Source organism: Ornithorhynchus anatinus, chromosome 5 (assembly GCF_004115215.2).
Source record: "Ornithorhynchus anatinus isolate Pmale09 chromosome 5, mOrnAna1.pri.v4, whole genome shotgun sequence".
Classification (NCBI taxonomy): Eukaryota; Metazoa; Chordata; class Mammalia; order Monotremata; family Ornithorhynchidae; genus Ornithorhynchus; species Ornithorhynchus anatinus.
Genome location: NC_041732.1, coordinates 13,247,691 through 13,266,015, shown reverse-complemented (window position 1 = coordinate 13,266,015; position 18,325 = coordinate 13,247,691). Strand labels below are relative to the sequence as shown.

At 47.7% G+C, this 18,325-nt stretch overlaps 1 protein-coding gene across 1 annotated transcript; it reads right to left on the bottom strand.

Moving 5' to 3' along the window:
• Positions 1–1,226: 1,226 nt before the first annotated feature.
• LOC100086972 (snurportin-1) lies at positions 1,227–17,531 on the bottom strand. Its single transcript, XM_029066641.2, has 9 exons — positions 17,359–17,531; positions 16,798–16,963; positions 13,701–13,857; positions 9,262–9,366; positions 8,265–8,361; positions 6,366–6,463; positions 3,715–3,789; positions 2,991–3,071; positions 1,227–2,415 (listed from the first exon to the last, which is right to left on the bottom strand). The coding sequence occupies exons 2-9, from the start codon at positions 16,953–16,955 to the stop codon at positions 2,284–2,286; spliced, it is 903 nt and encodes a 300-aa protein (XP_028922474.1). The 5' UTR covers positions 16,956–16,963; positions 17,359–17,531; the 3' UTR covers positions 1,227–2,283.
• Between the last annotated feature and the right edge of the window lie 794 nt (positions 17,532–18,325).

The window sequence follows — 18,325 nt, the reverse complement described above, 5'->3', positions numbered from 1 at the left end:
CCACTCTCTGCATAATGACCATGTTCCCAGCTTGTTGGTTCCAGTTAGCAGCTGGTTTGCTACCTGCTCTCTTGTCTGGCTTTAGGCAGCCGGGTGGTTTCCGACCCAGAGCGACACCACGGACATCTCTCTCCCAGAACGCCCCACCTCCATCTGCAATTGTTCTGGTCGTGGATCCAGAGAGTTTTCTTGCTAAAAATAGCAAAGTGGTTTACCATTGCCGCCTTCCGCGCAGTAAATTCGAGTCTCCGCCCTTGACTCTCTCCCGTGCCGCTCCTGCCCGGCACGGGTGAGTTTGGATTTGTAGCAGATCGCCTTCCACTCGCTAGCCACTGCCCAAGCTAGGAATGGGTAATAGGCCTCTGCCTGATTCTCCTTCCCTAGCCTTTCTTCAGTGTGTGGTAACGGCGGAAAAACGTGACCTAGCGGAAAAAGCCAGGAGACTTGGGCTTTCTCCTAATAATAATAATAATAATGTTGGTATTTGTTAAGCACTTACTATGTGCAGAGCACTGTTCTAAGCGCTGGAGTAGACCACACTGCTTCTCCTGCAGGAGCACTGAACTATAATTCTATTTATTTATATTAATGCCTGTTTACTTGTTTTGATGTGTATATATATCTATAATTCTATTTATGTATATATCTATAATTCTATTTATGTATATATCTATAATTCTATTTATTTATATTAATGCCTGTTTACTTGTTTTGATGTGTATATCTATAATTCTATTTATGTATATATCTGTAATTCTATTTATTTATATCGATGCTATCGATGCCTATTAACCTGCTTTGAGATCTGTCTCCCCGCTTCTAGGCCATGAGTCTGCTTGGGCAGGGATTGTCTCTCTTTGTCGCTTTCCAAGCGCTTAGTATACAGCAAGCGCTCAGTAAATACGATTGAATGAATGAACCGACAGGTTCTCTTTAGGTCAGTTGCTGACCTCCAGTGGCCCGTGGTTCCAGGCCAAGTGAGAAGTAGTTACGTGACACTTAACCCTAATCCCGTTTTAATGCTCAAGTTCTGCATGTCTAAAATAACCCCGCTATCTGGGTGTGCAGAAACTGAAGGTCGGGGTTCTTACTGTGACTCATTTGAAAATCACTGCAATAAGTCAGTAGGTGGGCAGCCTACAAGGTAGGCGTCATCTATTTTGACGACTCCGCAAGGAACTTCAGCATTTTTCTGTCACCATCACTTCACAGGGAGTCTCCAAATATACACTGCTCCTATTTTTAACAAGTCAACTTTATCCATCTCTTATTACAATTAAAGAAAAGTGCTAAAAAAAACAAAAAAACCAACTGAGACCAAACAGTACAGACTCTTTCCTGATATAAAGACAGAGAAGGCCATTTCACCTTTAAAAGATTGGAGCGAACGAGTAACGCAATTTTACAATTTTTTTTCCTAAGAACAGTCCTGACTTACTAAGTCAAAAAAAACCCCCACATCTAACTGTCCTTCTACAATCACGGCTGCTACACGTTCTAAAAATGTTCGACATGCCAATGGGAGTCGTCGCCTTCTTCTCAGCTCAAATTTATGCTCCTTTAGGCTACTGACTCGTCTACTCAATTCGACTGTAAACTTCTTGAGGGCAAAGACCAAGGCTTAAACGACCCCAGGGGTTAGGTGTAAGCTCAGCCCCCGGGACGCTCTTCAATAAAGACCGGCTGGCTGCTCGAACTGGAAACCCGGGAGCGCCCCATCACCGGTGGTGCTCCAGTTATTGTTAGCCTCTGCCCACATCTGGAATGAAGACCCAAGTCCACAGTGGAAATTTAGGAACTCGGGTTGAAACCGTCCGCCCCGTTTTGTAGTTCATGACGTGGCCAGGAATCTCCAGTGATGGAGTCCTTCGCTCTGCAGGTGACGAGCTCGGCCAGGTCCCTGGCAACCGACGGCCTCTCTGGGGCGGGGACCCCCCCCCCGACCCCGGAGATGACAGCTGCCTTCGGGTGGTCCCGTCTCGGGTGGCAGAAGGACGAGGTTGCACGGTTGGTTTCCTGGCAGCAGGAAGCAGGAGCTCTCGGTGGACCGACCCCGGGGCTCGCCGGTAATCCGGCAGTTCGGGACAGGGCCCGTACCCGTGATGGATCCGGAGAGCGAGCGGGGGAGTCTGTCCCCACGAGGCCTGGCTCAACTGGCTCTCGCGGGTGTAGTCCACCCACCGCTGCGGCCAATTCCGGTGCGGGGCCCAGGGCTGGGGCGAGTTGTGGTCAGCGGCTGGCTTCTGGAGCTCCTACCGAGGGAACTGGAGCATCCACTTGCTTCTAGCACCAGCGGCCTATGGACACCGCTATGCCCAGCACATCCGACACCATGTTGGGGCGCAGCCAACCTACCAGGGGGGTGCACCCGGGGCTATAGTGTTTGGCCCTGTGGTAGAAAAGGAGCCCATCCACCTAGAGAGAGAGACAGAGAGAGAAATGAAGAGGAATCTGCCGAACATGGGCAGTACAGGAGATTAAAAGTTTCAAGAAGCCCGACTACCATAAGGGGACAGCTGACTGAAAAACCAATCACCCCTATGGATCAAAGTGCATCCTCACCAAGGCTTCCACACCAAGAGGAAACATTTCAATTATGTCCTATCACACACCTTTCCCCACTGATCACCACCCAGGGTAATCACCCTGAAAAAACACATTGCACCATTAGCTCTGAACCATGTGGAACACTATGAACCCAAGAATGACAGGCGGGCAACCAACAAGGAAGGAAAACTGCAGGACAGCCCGGAAAAGTTGTGTCTCGTTAAAACAGGTGGAAAGGGCAGCTCTGATTTACAAGAAATGCTAGTTGGGTTTGTCAAGGGCTAATAATAATTATAGGATAGGGATATATTATAGGGATAATAATAATTGTGATATTTGTTAAGCGCTTACTATGTGCCAGGCACTCTACTAAGCGCTGGAGTGGTTACAAGCCACTTCAGTTCTCCCGACGCTTGGGCTCGTCGACGCCAGACGGGTCTTACCTGAAAAGGGAAGTCCGTGGATAGGACTTTGCATAAGCTTTCAGGGGTACATGGGAAATTCTTCAGGCCCACGAATCTGAACTAGAAGAGAAAGGACAGAGTAACTGGAGCGATGCAAGGGGTAATCCCTCTTTTGTTCCAGCCTTTCACGAGAGCCACAAAGGGACCCAGCCTGACCTAGCAACCGCAGAACAGGAATGGGCGGTATGACGCTGGGCTTTCTTTCCTCTTCCTCAGCTCCGTGGATCTGCTTGCTAAGGCCCTGTCTCCTGACTTGGTAAAATCTCACTGGAAGAAATGGGTTCTCTCTCTAGCCTAACTGCAATTGCTGCTGACTCTCTTCCCTGTCCTTTCCCTCTCCCCACTCTCTTCTCCTTCTCACCCCTCCCTTCCAGGCTGGAGGGACCCTTCCGCCCACCCTCCCTGACCCCTGAGGCTTTTCAAAGCCGCTGGTTCTCCTGAGTCACAGATGCAGCCAACGATCCAGATTTTCCCCCACCACTTCCCCCAGTGGATCAATTGCCTTGTCGGCCGGGGAAACCCGTCTAGGCATCTAAGCCACGATCGTTTTCAAGGCTTAATTAGTGACTGCAAAACAGTCTGAAAATTGCAAAGAGCTAATGCACATATTAAATATTGTTAAGCAGCAACACGGAGAAGTTAAGCTCCTCACTGAAATAGATTAGATTTCCAAAAAATTGAGCTCTAGATATGAACAACTTACCGGATTGTGCTTGCTTTTTTCTCCCAGTCCCTCTTCTAGCAGCTTAGTGTGCATCCAATAAAATCGGACATCTGTCTGGAAAGGGGGAAAAAAAGAGAATAAAATGGAGTTGATCTATAACTCACTGACCTTAGGAAGGGCAGTCCGCAACCCGCTCCACACACTCACCCAACTGATCTGAGTTTCCCTACAGGATGCCAATCTTGTGAATGGCTTTGATTCTGCCGAGTTTGTCACTTCATACGACTAGCTGACACGTGTAATGCGTGCACGGTCTCGGACCAGTTTTTTTTATTTTTTCCTGTCTCCTACAGATGGTCAGTCCCTCCCGGGTCGGGGACGGTGTTGGAATCAGCGTCCATGTATTCTGTTCATGGCGCAGCGCAGTGCAAGAACTTAATGCATGTTCTTCGTGACTTTTAAAATGAGGGCAATGTCTCCTTACCTGACCTTTATCCCTCCTGCCTTTTACCCACCCAACAAGACACACACTGCTACCAAACCACGTGGTGTCTCAAATCCCTCTCGTGATCTGCCTTGGTGGCTCGGTGTCTTCCTGTTTGGGTCTCCTGGCCTTCCTTTGTTTCCCTATCTGTGTTACAATGCCCGTCTGTGCCTCAGTCCTTCTCTGAATCTGCCTGTTTTTGTCTGTTCCTGCCTCTATCTGTTGCTCCCCTCCCCCGATTGCCATCTAAGCATTTCAGTACTCTCACCGCCCTCCAACTCCCGATGTACATCTCTTTAGACCTTATCACTTCCTCCTATCAAACAAGTTAGTGTCTGTCTTTCCTGGTAGTCTGCAATATTTTGGAGGACAGGGATCATGTCTACTAATACCACTGTACCATCCCAAGTGCATACAGTGGGCACTCAAATACTATTCATTTATTCATTTGTATTTATAGAGCACTTACCATGTGCAGAGCACTTGGGAAAGTACCATACCCCAATACAAATATTACTGATTGATGCATCTGCCTGTCTGTGTCTCTGCCTCTATTCCCTATCTCTGTTCCTCTGTTATTGAATCTATTCTTCTTTCTTCCCATTTGACTTTTTCTGGGTATCCCCATCTCTCCCCCTTTCTGAGATTTGGTTTTGACCTACATCATCCTCTGCTCCTCCACCTCTCCCTTCCCATCCCCCACAGCACTGTACTCGTCCGCTCAACTGTATATATTTTTCGTTACCCTATTTATTTTGTTAATGAATTGTACATCGCCTTGATTCTATTTAGTTGCCATTGTTTTTACGAGATGTTCTTCCCCTTGACTCTATTTATTGCCATTGTTCTTGTCTGTCCGTCTCCCCCGATTAGACTGTAAGCCCGTCAAACGGCAGGGACTGTCTCTATCTGTTGCCGACTTGTTCATCCCAAGCGCTTAGTACAGTGCTCTGCACATAGTAAGCGCTCAATAAATACTATTGAATGAATGAATGAATGAATCTTTATTATTCTCTGCTTCAGTGTCCCTGCCAACCTACTCAGTGTACTTCAATCTCCTCTATCTCTCCACCCAACTCTAGCTCACACCTGCCTCTGACCTGGAGCACCCTCGCTCTTCATTACCAACAATCACTCTCCCCTTCTTCAAAGGCTTATTAAAAGCACATCTCCTCCAAGAGGCCTTCCCTAAGCCCACATTTCCTCTTCTCCCATTCCCTTCTGCTTCACCCTTTTACTTGGATTTGCTCCCTTTATTCACCCATCCCTTGGCCCCACAACTTAAGTACATATCTGTAATTTATTTGTTTATATTCATATTTGTCTCCCCCTCTAGGAAGTATTTAAGCTCTCTGTAGGCAGGACACATTTCTACCAATTCTGTTATATTATACTCTCCCAATATGTACAATATAAAGCACTAAGTAAAGTATGTGCTCAAAAAATACAACTGATTGTTCTGTCCCTGAGACAAAGTCAGGCAAATGGTCCCTAGAAGTGAACATATCTTAAGGCACGATGATCAGTAAATTAGGTTTTTCTTTACTCTTGGTGCTCAGGAAAACTTTATTAATGGTCCCAGACGGATGATAATAATTAATAGGAGTAAAAATAATATCAGTGGTGGTATTTGTTAAGCGCTTTCTATGCGCCAGCTACTATATTAAGTGCTGGGGTGGATATAAGCAAATAAGTTTGGACACAGTCCCTGCACAACATGGAGCTCACAGTCTCAATCCCCATTTTCCAGATGAGGTAACTTGAGGCACAGAGAAGCCAAGTGACTTGCCCAAGGTCACAAAGCAGATTAGTGGTGGAGCTGGAATTACAGCGTGTGAACTTCTGACTCCCAGGCCCGTGCTCTATCCACTACACCATGCAGCCTCCTCCTTTGCCAGGAATTCTCCCCTCCCTGCCGGACTCTGTCTTCCTAGAGAGGAGAATACCGGAGCTGCTCTCAGAAAGCTTCACTTTGAACCTCGTCTCACGATTCCTATGTTTCCTCTCATACTTCATTTTTTTCCCTACAGAGTTACGTCAGAGCCAGGTAACAAAACAAAGACTGAGGCGGAAGAAGCATTGGATCGTGGTTTCGATACGCCGCATCCCACACAAACTCAGGAGCAGGTCACATAGGCGGTAACAGGGACTCTCTCCAGGAAGGAACCCCGTAGATGAGAAGGGGACCGAGGCAGAAGATCCCTACCTGGCAGTCATAGATGGGGTGTCCCCTCCAGCACATCACATCCAGAACGTAGTAGGTTTGGTTCACTTCGCTGTAGATGCAATCCAGGATGGTGAAGTCTAGGGAGAAAAATGCAATGAATTCAGCAAAACAGCTTTCGAAACTCAAAGTACAATCTTGCAGCTCTCCGTTGCAACAGCGGCCAAAAGTTTTGTGAGGACGTCGCCTTTAAGAAGCTTTTAGCACAGGATGGCGTTTAGGCAAAGGGTTCTCCTGCCTTGGAGACTGAAACTCTTCATGACCGTTTAGGCTCTGAAATAGGTGGGGAAGAGCACTCCTTTCTCGCTTCCACTACGGATGCGGCCAGTTTAAGAAATGTTGCCACTGGAAAATGCCAAATGGTCATTTCCCCCAGGGAGGTATTCAAACTGTGGCCACTGTGGTTAAGAAGGGCAGGACCAAATAGTTTATGGATGGAAGACCCCTAAGAAAATCCTGAAGGAAGGGTCTCCACCCTCTTAGGTGCTACTCTTACTTTAGAGGTAATTCCATACTTCAGAATGCCATCCTGATTATTTTTCTAAAAATGACAGAAGCCTTGAATTCATTCATTCAGTGGTATTTACTGAGCAGAACACTATACCAAGCACTTGGGAGAGTAAAAATATGACAATAAACAGAAACATTCCCTGCCCACAACGAGCTTACTGCCTAACCCTCTCCACACCAAACAGAAACTCTAGACTCCGGGTTTTAAGGTACTCAATCAACTCTCTCCCTCTTCTTTATCCATTCTCTTCTCCCTCCAGATTCCAGCTGGCACACTTCATTCCTCCTTTCTTGCTCAAGCCCTTCCCCACCCTCTGCACGGACCACCCTTCCCACTTCACCTCGGGCAGACCACTGTTCTTCCCGTCTTCACATCACAACTCTTCCAGGAGGCCTGTTCTGATTAATCATTCATCGGCCACTTCAGCCCCGCTGCATCAGCTAGGAACTTGAGTATGCATCTTGCCTGCCCTGACCCAGTCCCCTGGAGCACTAGCGTACTTTAAATCGTTTGCTCTCCCCTACCTGTTACATATCTTATTGTCTGTCTCCTCCACTAGACTGTAAACCTTTGAAGGGCAGGGATCCATCGTTTAGTACATTTTCTGGCACAGAGTAAGTGCTTAAAAATATCATTATTATTATTATGTCTACTAACACTATTGTACTGTCCCATTGCTTACTACAGGGCTCTGCACAAAGTGAGCGCTCAGTAAATACTACTGATTGATAGACTCATTCATTCATTCCTCTCAAGCTAAGCTCCCACCTCCGACCTTCTCCTTACTTCCTCTCCCCGCCTGGATTTCCCTCCTAATTCATATCTGACAAACCTCAGCTCTTCCCACCTTTAAAATCCCACTCGTCCCGTACTTAACTGCATATCCTACATATATTATCTCCTCCGACCTGCTTTAGTGCGGGTTTTCCCTGCCTATTAATCTCCCAAGAGCTTAGTACAGTGCTCTGCACAAAATGATTGTTCAATAAATTCCATTTGTTAGAGTCTTCATATCAAGCAAGCATTTATTGGATGCTTACTGTGTGTAGAGCACTGTACCACGCACTTGGGAAAGTACGATACAACAGAGCTGACAGACACAAACTCTGGCCATCAGGAGCTTACAGTCTACAGAGGGAGACAGATATTAAAATAAATTCCAGAGAAGTGCTGTGGGTCTGAGGAAAGGGGTGAATCTCAAGTATTTAAAGGGTACAGATCAAAGTGAACAGGCAACAAAGAAGGGAGAACGAGTAGGGGAAATGAGGAATTAGTCAGGGAAGGCCTCTGGAGAAGATGCCACTTTAATAGGGCTTTGAAGGGTTTTATTATTATTATTATATTCATGTTAAGATTTACTGCATTATTACCTTTGCCTGTCCCTGAACTATCTTTGCTGCCTCCTGGCAGAAGGGAAACAAATTTTTTGAAGCAATATCCACTCTTGGTGTAAGCTGCAGTAGAGCCCTATAATGAAAGAAGCCAAAATTCTTGGTTATTTTCTTGCTGCTATCCTTTTCCGCCTTTCCCCTCCACTGCCCGGATTTGGCAGTGGGGCTGTCTATTCCAAAGAGCAGTCAATAAAATGGTCAAAAATTGAGAAGTAGCGTGGTCTAGTGGAAAGAGCGCGGACCCAGGAGTCAGAAGGAGCTGGGTTCTAATCCCAGCTCCGCCACTTGCCTCCTGTGTGACCTTAAGCAAGTCACTTAATTTCTTTGTGCCTCAGTTACCTCATCTGCAAAATGGGGATTAAGACTATGAGCCCCATGTGGGACGTGAACTGTGTGCTGAGAACAGGACTTGGCACATAGTAAGTGCATAAGAAATACCATCATTATTATTAGCTTGTATCTACTCCAGTGCTTAAAACAGTGCCTGGCATATAATAAGCACTTTAAAACTATAAAAAAAAACAACCACAAAACCCCCCCAAAAACATAACAAACAAAATCAAACCCAAAGGCCTATGCTGGGACACTGTTACAACACTCAAGCCTCCATCGCGGCTCAGTGGAAAGAGCACGGGATTGGGAGGCAAAAGTCATGGGTTCTAATCCGGGCCCCGCCGCTTGTCAGTTGTGTGACTTTGGGCAAGTCACTTAACTTCTCTGTGCCTCAGTTACCTCATCTGTAAAATGGGGATTAAGATTGTGAGCCCCACGTGGGACAACCTGATCACCTTGTATCCCCCCACAGCGCTTAGAACAGTGCTTCACTTCACACCATCATTATTATTATTATAACAAAAAGCACCAAAGCAGATATTGTGCCAATCGGGAAACCAACAGAAAGTGCTCAGTGAGTGGGAAGAAGGGGGTTTTTCTATGAGACACACATGATCCCCTGCTGAGTGAAGCTGATTCTTACCCGAGAAGCCACAACAAGGACCCGTTTTCCAACGGGACACACGACCATGATCCACTTCTCCACCAGATCTGAAGGGACGTCGATCAGCCACTCGGAGAGCATCAGCTGGGGAAGAGATCCAGGTAATGGAAAGGCAGAGGTTGGGAGAAGACCGCATTTGCTGACAGCAAAATGATTTTTGATTAAAAAAATGAGAAAGCAGTACATATAGTAGTAGATGTAATGGAATTTATTCAATGCAATGTACTCTTCAAAGTCCCTAGAAAGTAAAATGGAGGCATAAGACAGTTTCCTTGACCACAAGGAGTTTGCACTCTAATGGGGTAGATACACAAAGCTGGACATACGCAGAGCTGAACACTACAAGAACTTTTTATGTGGCTGGGAGAGCTAAGAGTGGTTTTTGCAGAGAGTTTTCTTCTGATCCGTGTCGCAACAATCTGTCCATGACGTCAATCAATCAGTGGTATTGATTGAGCATTTACTGGGTGAGAATACTATACTAAGCACTTGGGAGAGTACAGTGCAACAAGTTGGTAGAAACGTTCTCTGCCCACAGTGAGCTTAGATCACACGACCCTGCCAGTCAAATGATCTCCCCTAAGATACTGTGAGATATAACTAAAGGTTGCAGGGCCTCTGCTAAGACCTAGCCCTCTGCAATCATTAAAGGATAATTCTAAAATGTATAAAATTCTCTCCGTGGTCATCACTGGAATACATTCAGGGAAAAAAGGACAGTAAACTTCTTTGGAGAACTTCCTTCAGGATGGCCGGAGGAGCGCTTCTCAACAGAGCATCTCAGTGATGGGTGAGGAGCTTTAAAATACAGTCATCCCCCATTTTAATACTCTCCTTGAAACATTCTTCCGTCATGGTCCTGCTGAATTTTAAGGCTGCTGTTTCTAAGAGTGGTTGCACAAGTCACACGAGCACCATTTTTTTTTCCGTGCATGCGCTGTGAGCAGCATAAATGTACACACTGCACACACATACACACAACATGCACATACAATTCACAACACACAATCGCAGTCACTGTGCTTTGCATTGAGGTTAGTTACTCCTCAGAGTTCAGTGCATCATGACTTCAGAGCCAATCTCGGATACCCTGCTGAGAAGCCACAGGGACAGATGCAGTACTAAACTGTAAATTACTTGAGGGCAGGGATAATGTCTACTTACAATGTTGCATTCTCCCAAGCACTTAGAACAGTATTCTGTTCACGGTAAATGCTCAATAAATGCTACTTATTGATTGAACGATGACCTGACATGCAGCAATCAGGTGGCTCTAAGCAGAGTCAGGTGCTGCCAGTAGCCACCATCAAAAGAGCTACAGTCTGGTAATAAATTAGGTGTGTGGAAATGTCTGAATTCAGTTAAGCATCAACTCAAAGGCCTGGTTGAGACTGGGTGGCCTAGTGAGAAAAGTTTGGGGCTAGGTGCCCCGAGACCTAGGTTTTAATCCCAGCTCTCCCACTTGCCTTCTGTGGGATCTTGGGCAAGTCGCATAACCTTTCGGCTCCTCAATTTCCTCATCTGTAAAACAGGGATTAAGACTGTGAACCCCACATGGGACAGGAACGGGTCTCCAACCTGATTAGCTTGTATTTACCTCAGTGCTTAGAACTAGCGCTTGACACTCAGTTACCACTTAACAGATACCATCATCTTCATCACCTGCAAAGCAAAGAAACAATCCCTGCTCTCCTGCCCTGCAGGAGAAGGGCAGAGATTGTGTTTTATGGGATTACCTTCTACCTTCTCAGTGTTTGGTGCATAGTAAGCCCTTAATAAATGTCATCATTTTATTGAAGAGGGCAATTATGTTTTTTAGGTGTAGATGTTAATTGGTTATTTACAAAGTATTTTATGATTGATATATATTTACCTTGTTCTTTGCTAATATTAATTGTATTTTTTTATCAATTTAATACAACATATATTTAATTTAGCACTCTTTCACCTAACACTATTTTCATGGAACCAATTAAGGGAGCACTAACTGAGGCTGAAATGTTTACTTATTGGTTTGTATGGCATTTGTTAAGCACTCACTGTATGTCACCCGCTGTACTAAGCTCTAGGACACACACAAGATAAATCAGGTCAGACACAGTTCCTGACCTACATGGGGCTCACTATCAATGCAGGAGGAAGAACAGATATTCAATCCCCATTTTGCAGTTGAGGAAACTGAAGCACAGAGAAGTTAAGTGACTTGCCCTGTGCCTCTGGCAGCGTGGCTCAGTGGAAAGAGCCTGGGCTTTGGAATCAGAGGTCATGAGTTCAAATCCCAGCTCTGCCACTTGTCAGCTGTGTGACTGTGGGCAAGTCACTTAACTTCTCTGTGCCTCAGTTCCCTCATCTGTAAAATGGGGATGAAGACTGTGAGCCCCACATGGGACAACCTGATTCCCCTGTGTCTACCCCAGTGCTTAGAACAGTGCTCTGCACATAGTAAGCGCTTAACAAATATCAACATTATTCCTTCACACCTTATCAAAGTGCTTGCCCTCTTCCATCTTCACCCCCTGACTGCCACCTTCAACTCTTCATTCTTCAATGGCTGTTTCCCCACTACTTTCAAACATGCTCATGTTTCCTCTATCCTAAAAAAAACCCCTCCCTGGACTATATGGCTCCCTCCAATTATTGCCTCATCTCCCTCCTGAAAGATTTCTCTCCAAACTTCTGGAGAGAGTTGTTGGGTTCTAATCCAACAGGGTGACTGTGGGCAAGTCACATAACTTCTCTGTGTCTCAGTTACCTCATCTGTAAAATGGGGATAAAGACCGTGAGCCTCATGTGGGACAACCTGATTACCCTGGAACTACACCAGCGCTTGGCATATACAAAGCGCTTAACAAATACCATCATTATTATTACACCCACCATCTCCGCTTCCTCTCCCTTCGCTCCACAGAAGCCACCCTCTCTAAGGTCCGCAGTGACCTCCCTCCCGCCAAGTCAAACAGTCTCTACTCCACCCTAATCCTTTGTGACCTCTCAGCTGCCTCTGACACTATCAACCACCCCCTTTTCCTCGGCTTCACTGACACCGTCCTCTCCTGGTTTCTCCTCCTATCTCTCTGAATGCTCATTCTCTGTCACTTTCACGGGCTCCCCCTCTGCCTCCCACCACTAACTGTAGGATTCCCTTGAGGTTCAGTTCTGGATCCCCTTCTATCTACACCCACTCCCCTGGAGAACTCACTCGCTCCCATGGCTTCAACCACCATCTCTATGAGATGTTTCCCAAAGCTACATCTCCAGCCCTAATCTCTCTCCTTCTCTGCAGTCTCACATTTCTTCCCGCCTTTGGGACAATCTACTTGGGTGTCCTGCTGACACCTCAAATTTAACAGGTCCAAAACAGAACTCCTCCTACTCCCACTCAAACCCTGTCCTCCTCCTGACTTCCCCATTGTGGTAGACCACACCACCATACTCCGTCTCACAAACCTGTAATCTCGGTGTTAACTTCGATTTCTCTCTCTCGTTCGACTCACATATTCAATCTGTCCCCAAACCCTGTCAGTTAAACCTTCACAACACTGCTGAAATCCTCCCTTTCCTCTCCATCTAAAATGCTACCATGTTAATCCAAGCACTTATCCTACCTGGCCCCGATTATTTTATTAGCCTCCTTGCTGACCTCCCTGCCTCCTGTCTCTCCTCACTCCAGTCCACACTTCACTCTGCTGGCCGGATAGACTTTCTACAAAACCATGTCTCCCCACTCCTCAAGAACCTCTAGTGGTTGCTCACCCACATGAAGCAGAAATTCCTTACCACCGGCTTTAAAGCGCTCACCTTGCTCCCTCCTACCTTATCTCACTGCTTTCCTACTACAGTTCAGCCCGCACACTTGGTTCCTTTAATGCCAACCTATTCATTGTACCTTGATCTCATCTATCTCACCGCCAACCTCTTGCCCACATCCTGCCTCTGGCCTGGAATGTTCATCCTCTTCATATCCAACAGATGTTCACTCTTTCCACTTTCTAAAACCTTATTAAAAGCACGTCTCCTCCAAGAGGCCTTCCCTAAGCCCTCATTTTCTCTTCTCCCACTCCCTTCTGCGTCACCCTGATTTGCTCCCTTTATTCAACCCCATTGCACTTATGTACATATAAATAATTTACTTATATTAATGTCTTTCTTCCCTTCTAGGCCACAAACTCGTTGTGGGCAGGGAACATATCTACCGCTATGTTATGTTGTACTCTCCCAAGCATTTATCTGTACACATTAAGTGCTCACTAAATACAACTGATGGATTGATTGGCTACACTGCTTCTGGCCAAGTGAACTGTCCCTTGCATGATTTATCTAAGATACGGCGCCCAGAAGGAACCATGATCATATGCATTTGTCACATCGGTCACCAGACATGAGGACACTCCAGGAGGCAGAGGTGGCCACTCACTCACCTGGTTGGCATAGCGCTTTGGTAACTTCTTGCTGACATCAATGTCCATTTCCTCATCTTCCTTTTTGTCTCCCTCCTGCTCCTCCTCCTCGCTGTCCATTCCTGACCAGTCGTCCTCGGCCAGCCTCCTGGCATGGTTCACGTAATCCAGACGCTTGCTTAAAAAGGCACAGAGAGGGTCAGATCCTCTCACCCGCAAACACCTGACAAGCAGCGACTCGGACTCTTGTTTCTGGAGTTCCAGCTGCTGAGGCGGCTTCGAGGGTTCCAGTGGGAGCAAAGGGCATCCAGCTAAGTCCCAGCTGTGATGGAGCCTTACTGAGGAACAAATCTCACCTCCTCCCACCACCCCGGGACCCAAGGGAAGCTCCAGAAATTTCTGGGAGATTAAAACTGCAGTTTCCTAAATAGAAACAGAGAAGGAAAGGGAATCTCCCAGGCAGTTTTCAGAAATGACTTTGAGTTCCCTCAAGCATCACATGCAAAGAATAAGTTGGGCCCGACCTCTCTCTGTGGGAATCTCCCACGGTAACCTGGCTTTACTGAGGCCTGAGAGGAGCAGAAAAGCTCAGAGAGCTCTGGGAAAAAGAAATGTGCTCCAAACCCAACTTTGTGGCTCCTCATTTCCCAGGGCAGGGAATGTGATTCTTCCACCAGTTCATTTATAAACATCAAACTAAAGAAGGCAACTTGGCTTCCTATCTGACATCTACATGTTCTTTAAAGCTACTCTTCCCTACAGTCCCCACGTGACCTTGGACAAGTCCCTTCACTTCTCTGTGCCTCAGTTATCTCAACTGTAAAATGGGGATTAAGACTGTGAGTCCCATGTAATAATAATAATAATGTTGGTATTTGTTAAGCACTTACTATGTGCAGAGCACTGTTCTAAGCGCTGGGGTAGACACAAGGGAATCAGGTCGACCCACGTGGGGCTCACAGTCTTCATCCCCATTTTACAGATGAGGTAACTGAGGCACAGAGAAGTTAAGTGACTTGCCCACAGTCACACAGCTGACAAGTGGCAGAGCCGGGATTCAAACCCATGACCTCTGACTCCAAAGCCCGTGCTCTTTCCACTGAGCCACGCTATGGACGTCTAACTTGATTATTTTAAATCTAGCTCAGCACTTAATACATTGCATGACACACAGTAAGTGCTTAACAAATATCACTTAAAAAGTTACCCTGAAGCTTATTAACAGCATCTCCTTTACATGAATTTTCCAACCCCAAAAGTACTATAACCAGATTTTCATGAACTATTTCAAGCTAAACACACACACACACACACACACAATCTTTTATTCCAAGAATAAATACATCTGAAGTCTTTTTATTTTAAGGGGAGGGGATAATCCTGAAGAGAATGAAGAAATGGAAAGGAATGTTTTTAAAAAGTCATGCTTCAATGGAATTTCTTTCTATGAGATAATGATGAATATCATCAGATCTGTTTTAAGTCAAAGACTCGGGGTAATGATGATAGTTTTTGTATGTTTCTTGAGGGCAAGAATCAGACATTATTACACCACCGTATTCTCCCACGCTCTCAGTACAGTGCTCTGCACACACTAAGTGTTCAGTAAATGCCACTGTTGGAATTGATTTACCTTTCCCTGAAATATGAGTGGCTTAGTGGAAAAAGCCCGGGCTTGGGAGTCAGAGGTCGCGGGTTCTAATCCCGGCTCCGCCACTTGTCAGCTTTGTGACTTTGGGCAAGTCACTTGACTTCTCTGTGCCTCAGTTTCCTCATCTATAAAATGGGGATGAAGACTATGAGCCCCACGTGGGACAACCTGATTACCTTGTGTCTCCCCCAGCGCTTAGAACAGTGTGTGGCACATAGTAAGCGCTTACAAATACCAACATCATTATAATTATTATTACTTAACTTCTCTGTGCCTCAGTTCCCTCATCTGATCCTTGGGGATTAAGACAGTGAGTCTCACGAGAGACAACCTGTTTACCTTGCATCTACCCCGGTGCTTAGAATAGTGCTTGGCACATAGTAAGCACTTAAATATCAACACTACTACTCTTATTCTTCTTCTTATCATTATTAAAAACCACACACTGGTCCCGCCTTTCACTCCATCAATCCCCAAGAGTTGGAAGAGTCAGGACATATCCATAGTCTCCCCCGATTAGACTGTGAGCCCGTCATTGGGCAGGGATTGTCTCTATCTGTTGCCAAATTGTACATTCCAAGTGCTTAGTACAGTGCTCTGCACATAGTAAACGCTCAATACATACTGCTGAATGAATGAATAACCTGTTCGTATCCAAAATTTATTCATTCCTACTAATGTCTACCTTTCCCTCTAAACTGTACATTCCTTGTGGGCAGGGAACGTGTCTACCAACTCTGTTGTATCGTAACAAGCTCTCACCTTGGGGCTGGGCATGGAGTGAGAGCTCAATACCACTGACATCATAATAATAATAATATTGAAGCAGCGTGGCTCAGTGGAAAGAGCCCGAGCTTGGGAGCCAGAGGTCATGGGTTCGAATCCCAGCTCTGCCACTTGTCAGCTGTGTGACTGTGGGCAAGTCACTTCACTTCTCTGTGCCTCAATTACCTCATCTGGAAAATGGGGATTAACTGTGAGCTTCACGTGGGACAACCTGATTACCCTGTATGTACCCCAGTGCTTAGAACAGTGCTCTGCACATAGTAAGCGCTTAATAAATACCAACATTATTATTATTATTAGTTAAGTGCTTACTAAGTGCAGAGCACTGTTCTAAGCGCTGGGGGAGATACAGGGTAATCAGGTTGTCCCAGGTGAGACTGTGAGACTCACAGTCTTCATCCCCCTTTTACAGATGAGGGAATTGAAGCACAGAAAAATGAAGTGACTGGCCCACAGCCACAGAGCTGACAAGTGGCAGAGCCTGGATTCGAATCCATGACCTCTGGCTCCCAAGCCTGTGCTCTTTCCACTGAGCCACGCTGCTTCTCTGAATACCATCACTGAATATCACTGATATCAGTGAACTGGGAAGACGGCGCTGAGAGTGGGCCATTCCGAGTGTCTTCGGTGTTGCCTCCCCATATTAAGAAGGTCGATCAGTCTTGTCTAGGAGTCACTTACGATTTCTGGAGCTCGAGTAACTGGCGTCGCCTCTCTCCCTGCTCCAGAGAACTGTACTTGGATTTGTACTGGGCCAGGCGAGGGTGTGGGGCCGCCGTGCTGTTCAGCTCCTGGGACACCGAGAAGCTGCTGGCCAGGGCTTGGGTCAATTCATCCATTTTGTTATCTGCAACGGGAAAACGGGAGAGAGGATGAAAACGGGAAAGCCAAGCGCGCCTTCCGTCTCCGAGGCTAGAGACGGCTCTGCGGACGGCCGGGCGAGGAAAAGCAAAGGTGGAGGGTTGAGGAGGGGCGGCGATGCTCCAAGGAGGAAGGAAAAGGGCACCCGACGGTGGACAGCTGAGCCTCGCGCGAGTGGGGGGAAAGGAATGGCGGTGGGGACCCCCCCACCATGGAAAATCCAGGGGGTGACGGGAAATGAGGCCTGCGGAAGAACGGGACAGGAGATGGGAGCGATGGAGGGAGGGGGAGAGTTGGGTGGATGGCGGGAGCGATGGAAGAGTTGGGTGGACGGAGGGGGAAGACAACGGTCCGGGGGAGATGGGGCCCGATCCCGGTCACCTTTCTCTAGCGCCGGTTGGGCCGACGCGCGAGGGCCCGAAGCGGAGGGGAGGCCGACAGGACGGGAGGGAGCGGAGGGGGGACTGATGGCAGTCACAGGCGAGGGCGGGTGGCGGGAAGCGGAGGACAGCCTGAGAGGATGGGGAGGGGAGGGGGAGCTGAGGACAGGCAGGGAGGATGGGGAGGGGATGGGCAGCTGGGGGCAGGGAGGATGAGGAGGGGATGGGGAGCTGAGGGCAGGGAGGATGGGGAGGGGATGGGGAGCTGAGGGCAGGGAGGATGGGGAGGGGATGGGGAGCTGAGGGCAGGGAGGATGGGAGGGATGGGGAGCTGAGGGCAGGGAGGATGGGGAGGGGATGGGGAGCTGAGGGGAGCCAGAGAGGATGTGGAGGTGATGGGGAGTTGACAGGAGGTAGAGAGGATGGGGAGGTGATGGGGAGCTGAGGACAGGCAGGGAGGATGGGGGAGTGATGGGGAGCTGAGGGGAGGCAGAGAGGATGGGGGGGTGATGGGGAGCTGAGGGCAGGCAGAGGATGGGGATGGCAGAGAGCTGAGGGGAGGCAGAAAAGATGGGGGGCCTGAAGGGAGGAACCTTGGGGGGGGGGGGCTGAAAGGAGCCAGAGATGATGGTGGCAGCAGGAGGATGAAGGGAGCCTCAGGGGAAGGCAGAGAGGATGGAGGGTGACGGGGACCTGAGGGCAGGCAGAGAGGATGGGGATGGCAGAGAGCTGAGGGGAGGCAGGGAAGATGGAGGGTGAAGGGGAGCTGAAGGGAAGCAGAGAGGTTGGGGTTGGCAGAGAGCTGGGGGGGGGGGGGCAGGAAGCTGAGGGGAGGCGGGCAAGATGGGAGGAGGCTGAGGGGGGGCCTGAAGGGAGACTCAGGCGATGGCGGGAGGCTGAGGGAGGGTTGGGGGGAGGCACAGAGAGGATGGAGGGCGGGAAGCTGAGGGAAAGAAGGGGGGGCGGGA

Excerpts from the sequence above, each read along its gene's own strand:
- LOC100086972 (XM_029066641.2), bottom strand. The coding sequence starts at position 16,955 with ATGGATGAATTGACCCAAGCCCTGGCCAGCAGCTTCTCGGTGTCCCAG. Across the intron at positions 3,790-6,365 it reads ACCCCATCTATGACTGCCAG|ACAGATGTCCGATTTTATTG; the intron begins GTAGGGATCTTC and ends CCCCCTTTCCAG. Across the intron at positions 3,072-3,714 it reads AAAAAAGCAAGCACAATCCG|TTCAGATTCGTGGGCCTGAA; the intron begins GTAAGTTGTTCA and ends TTTCTCTTCTAG.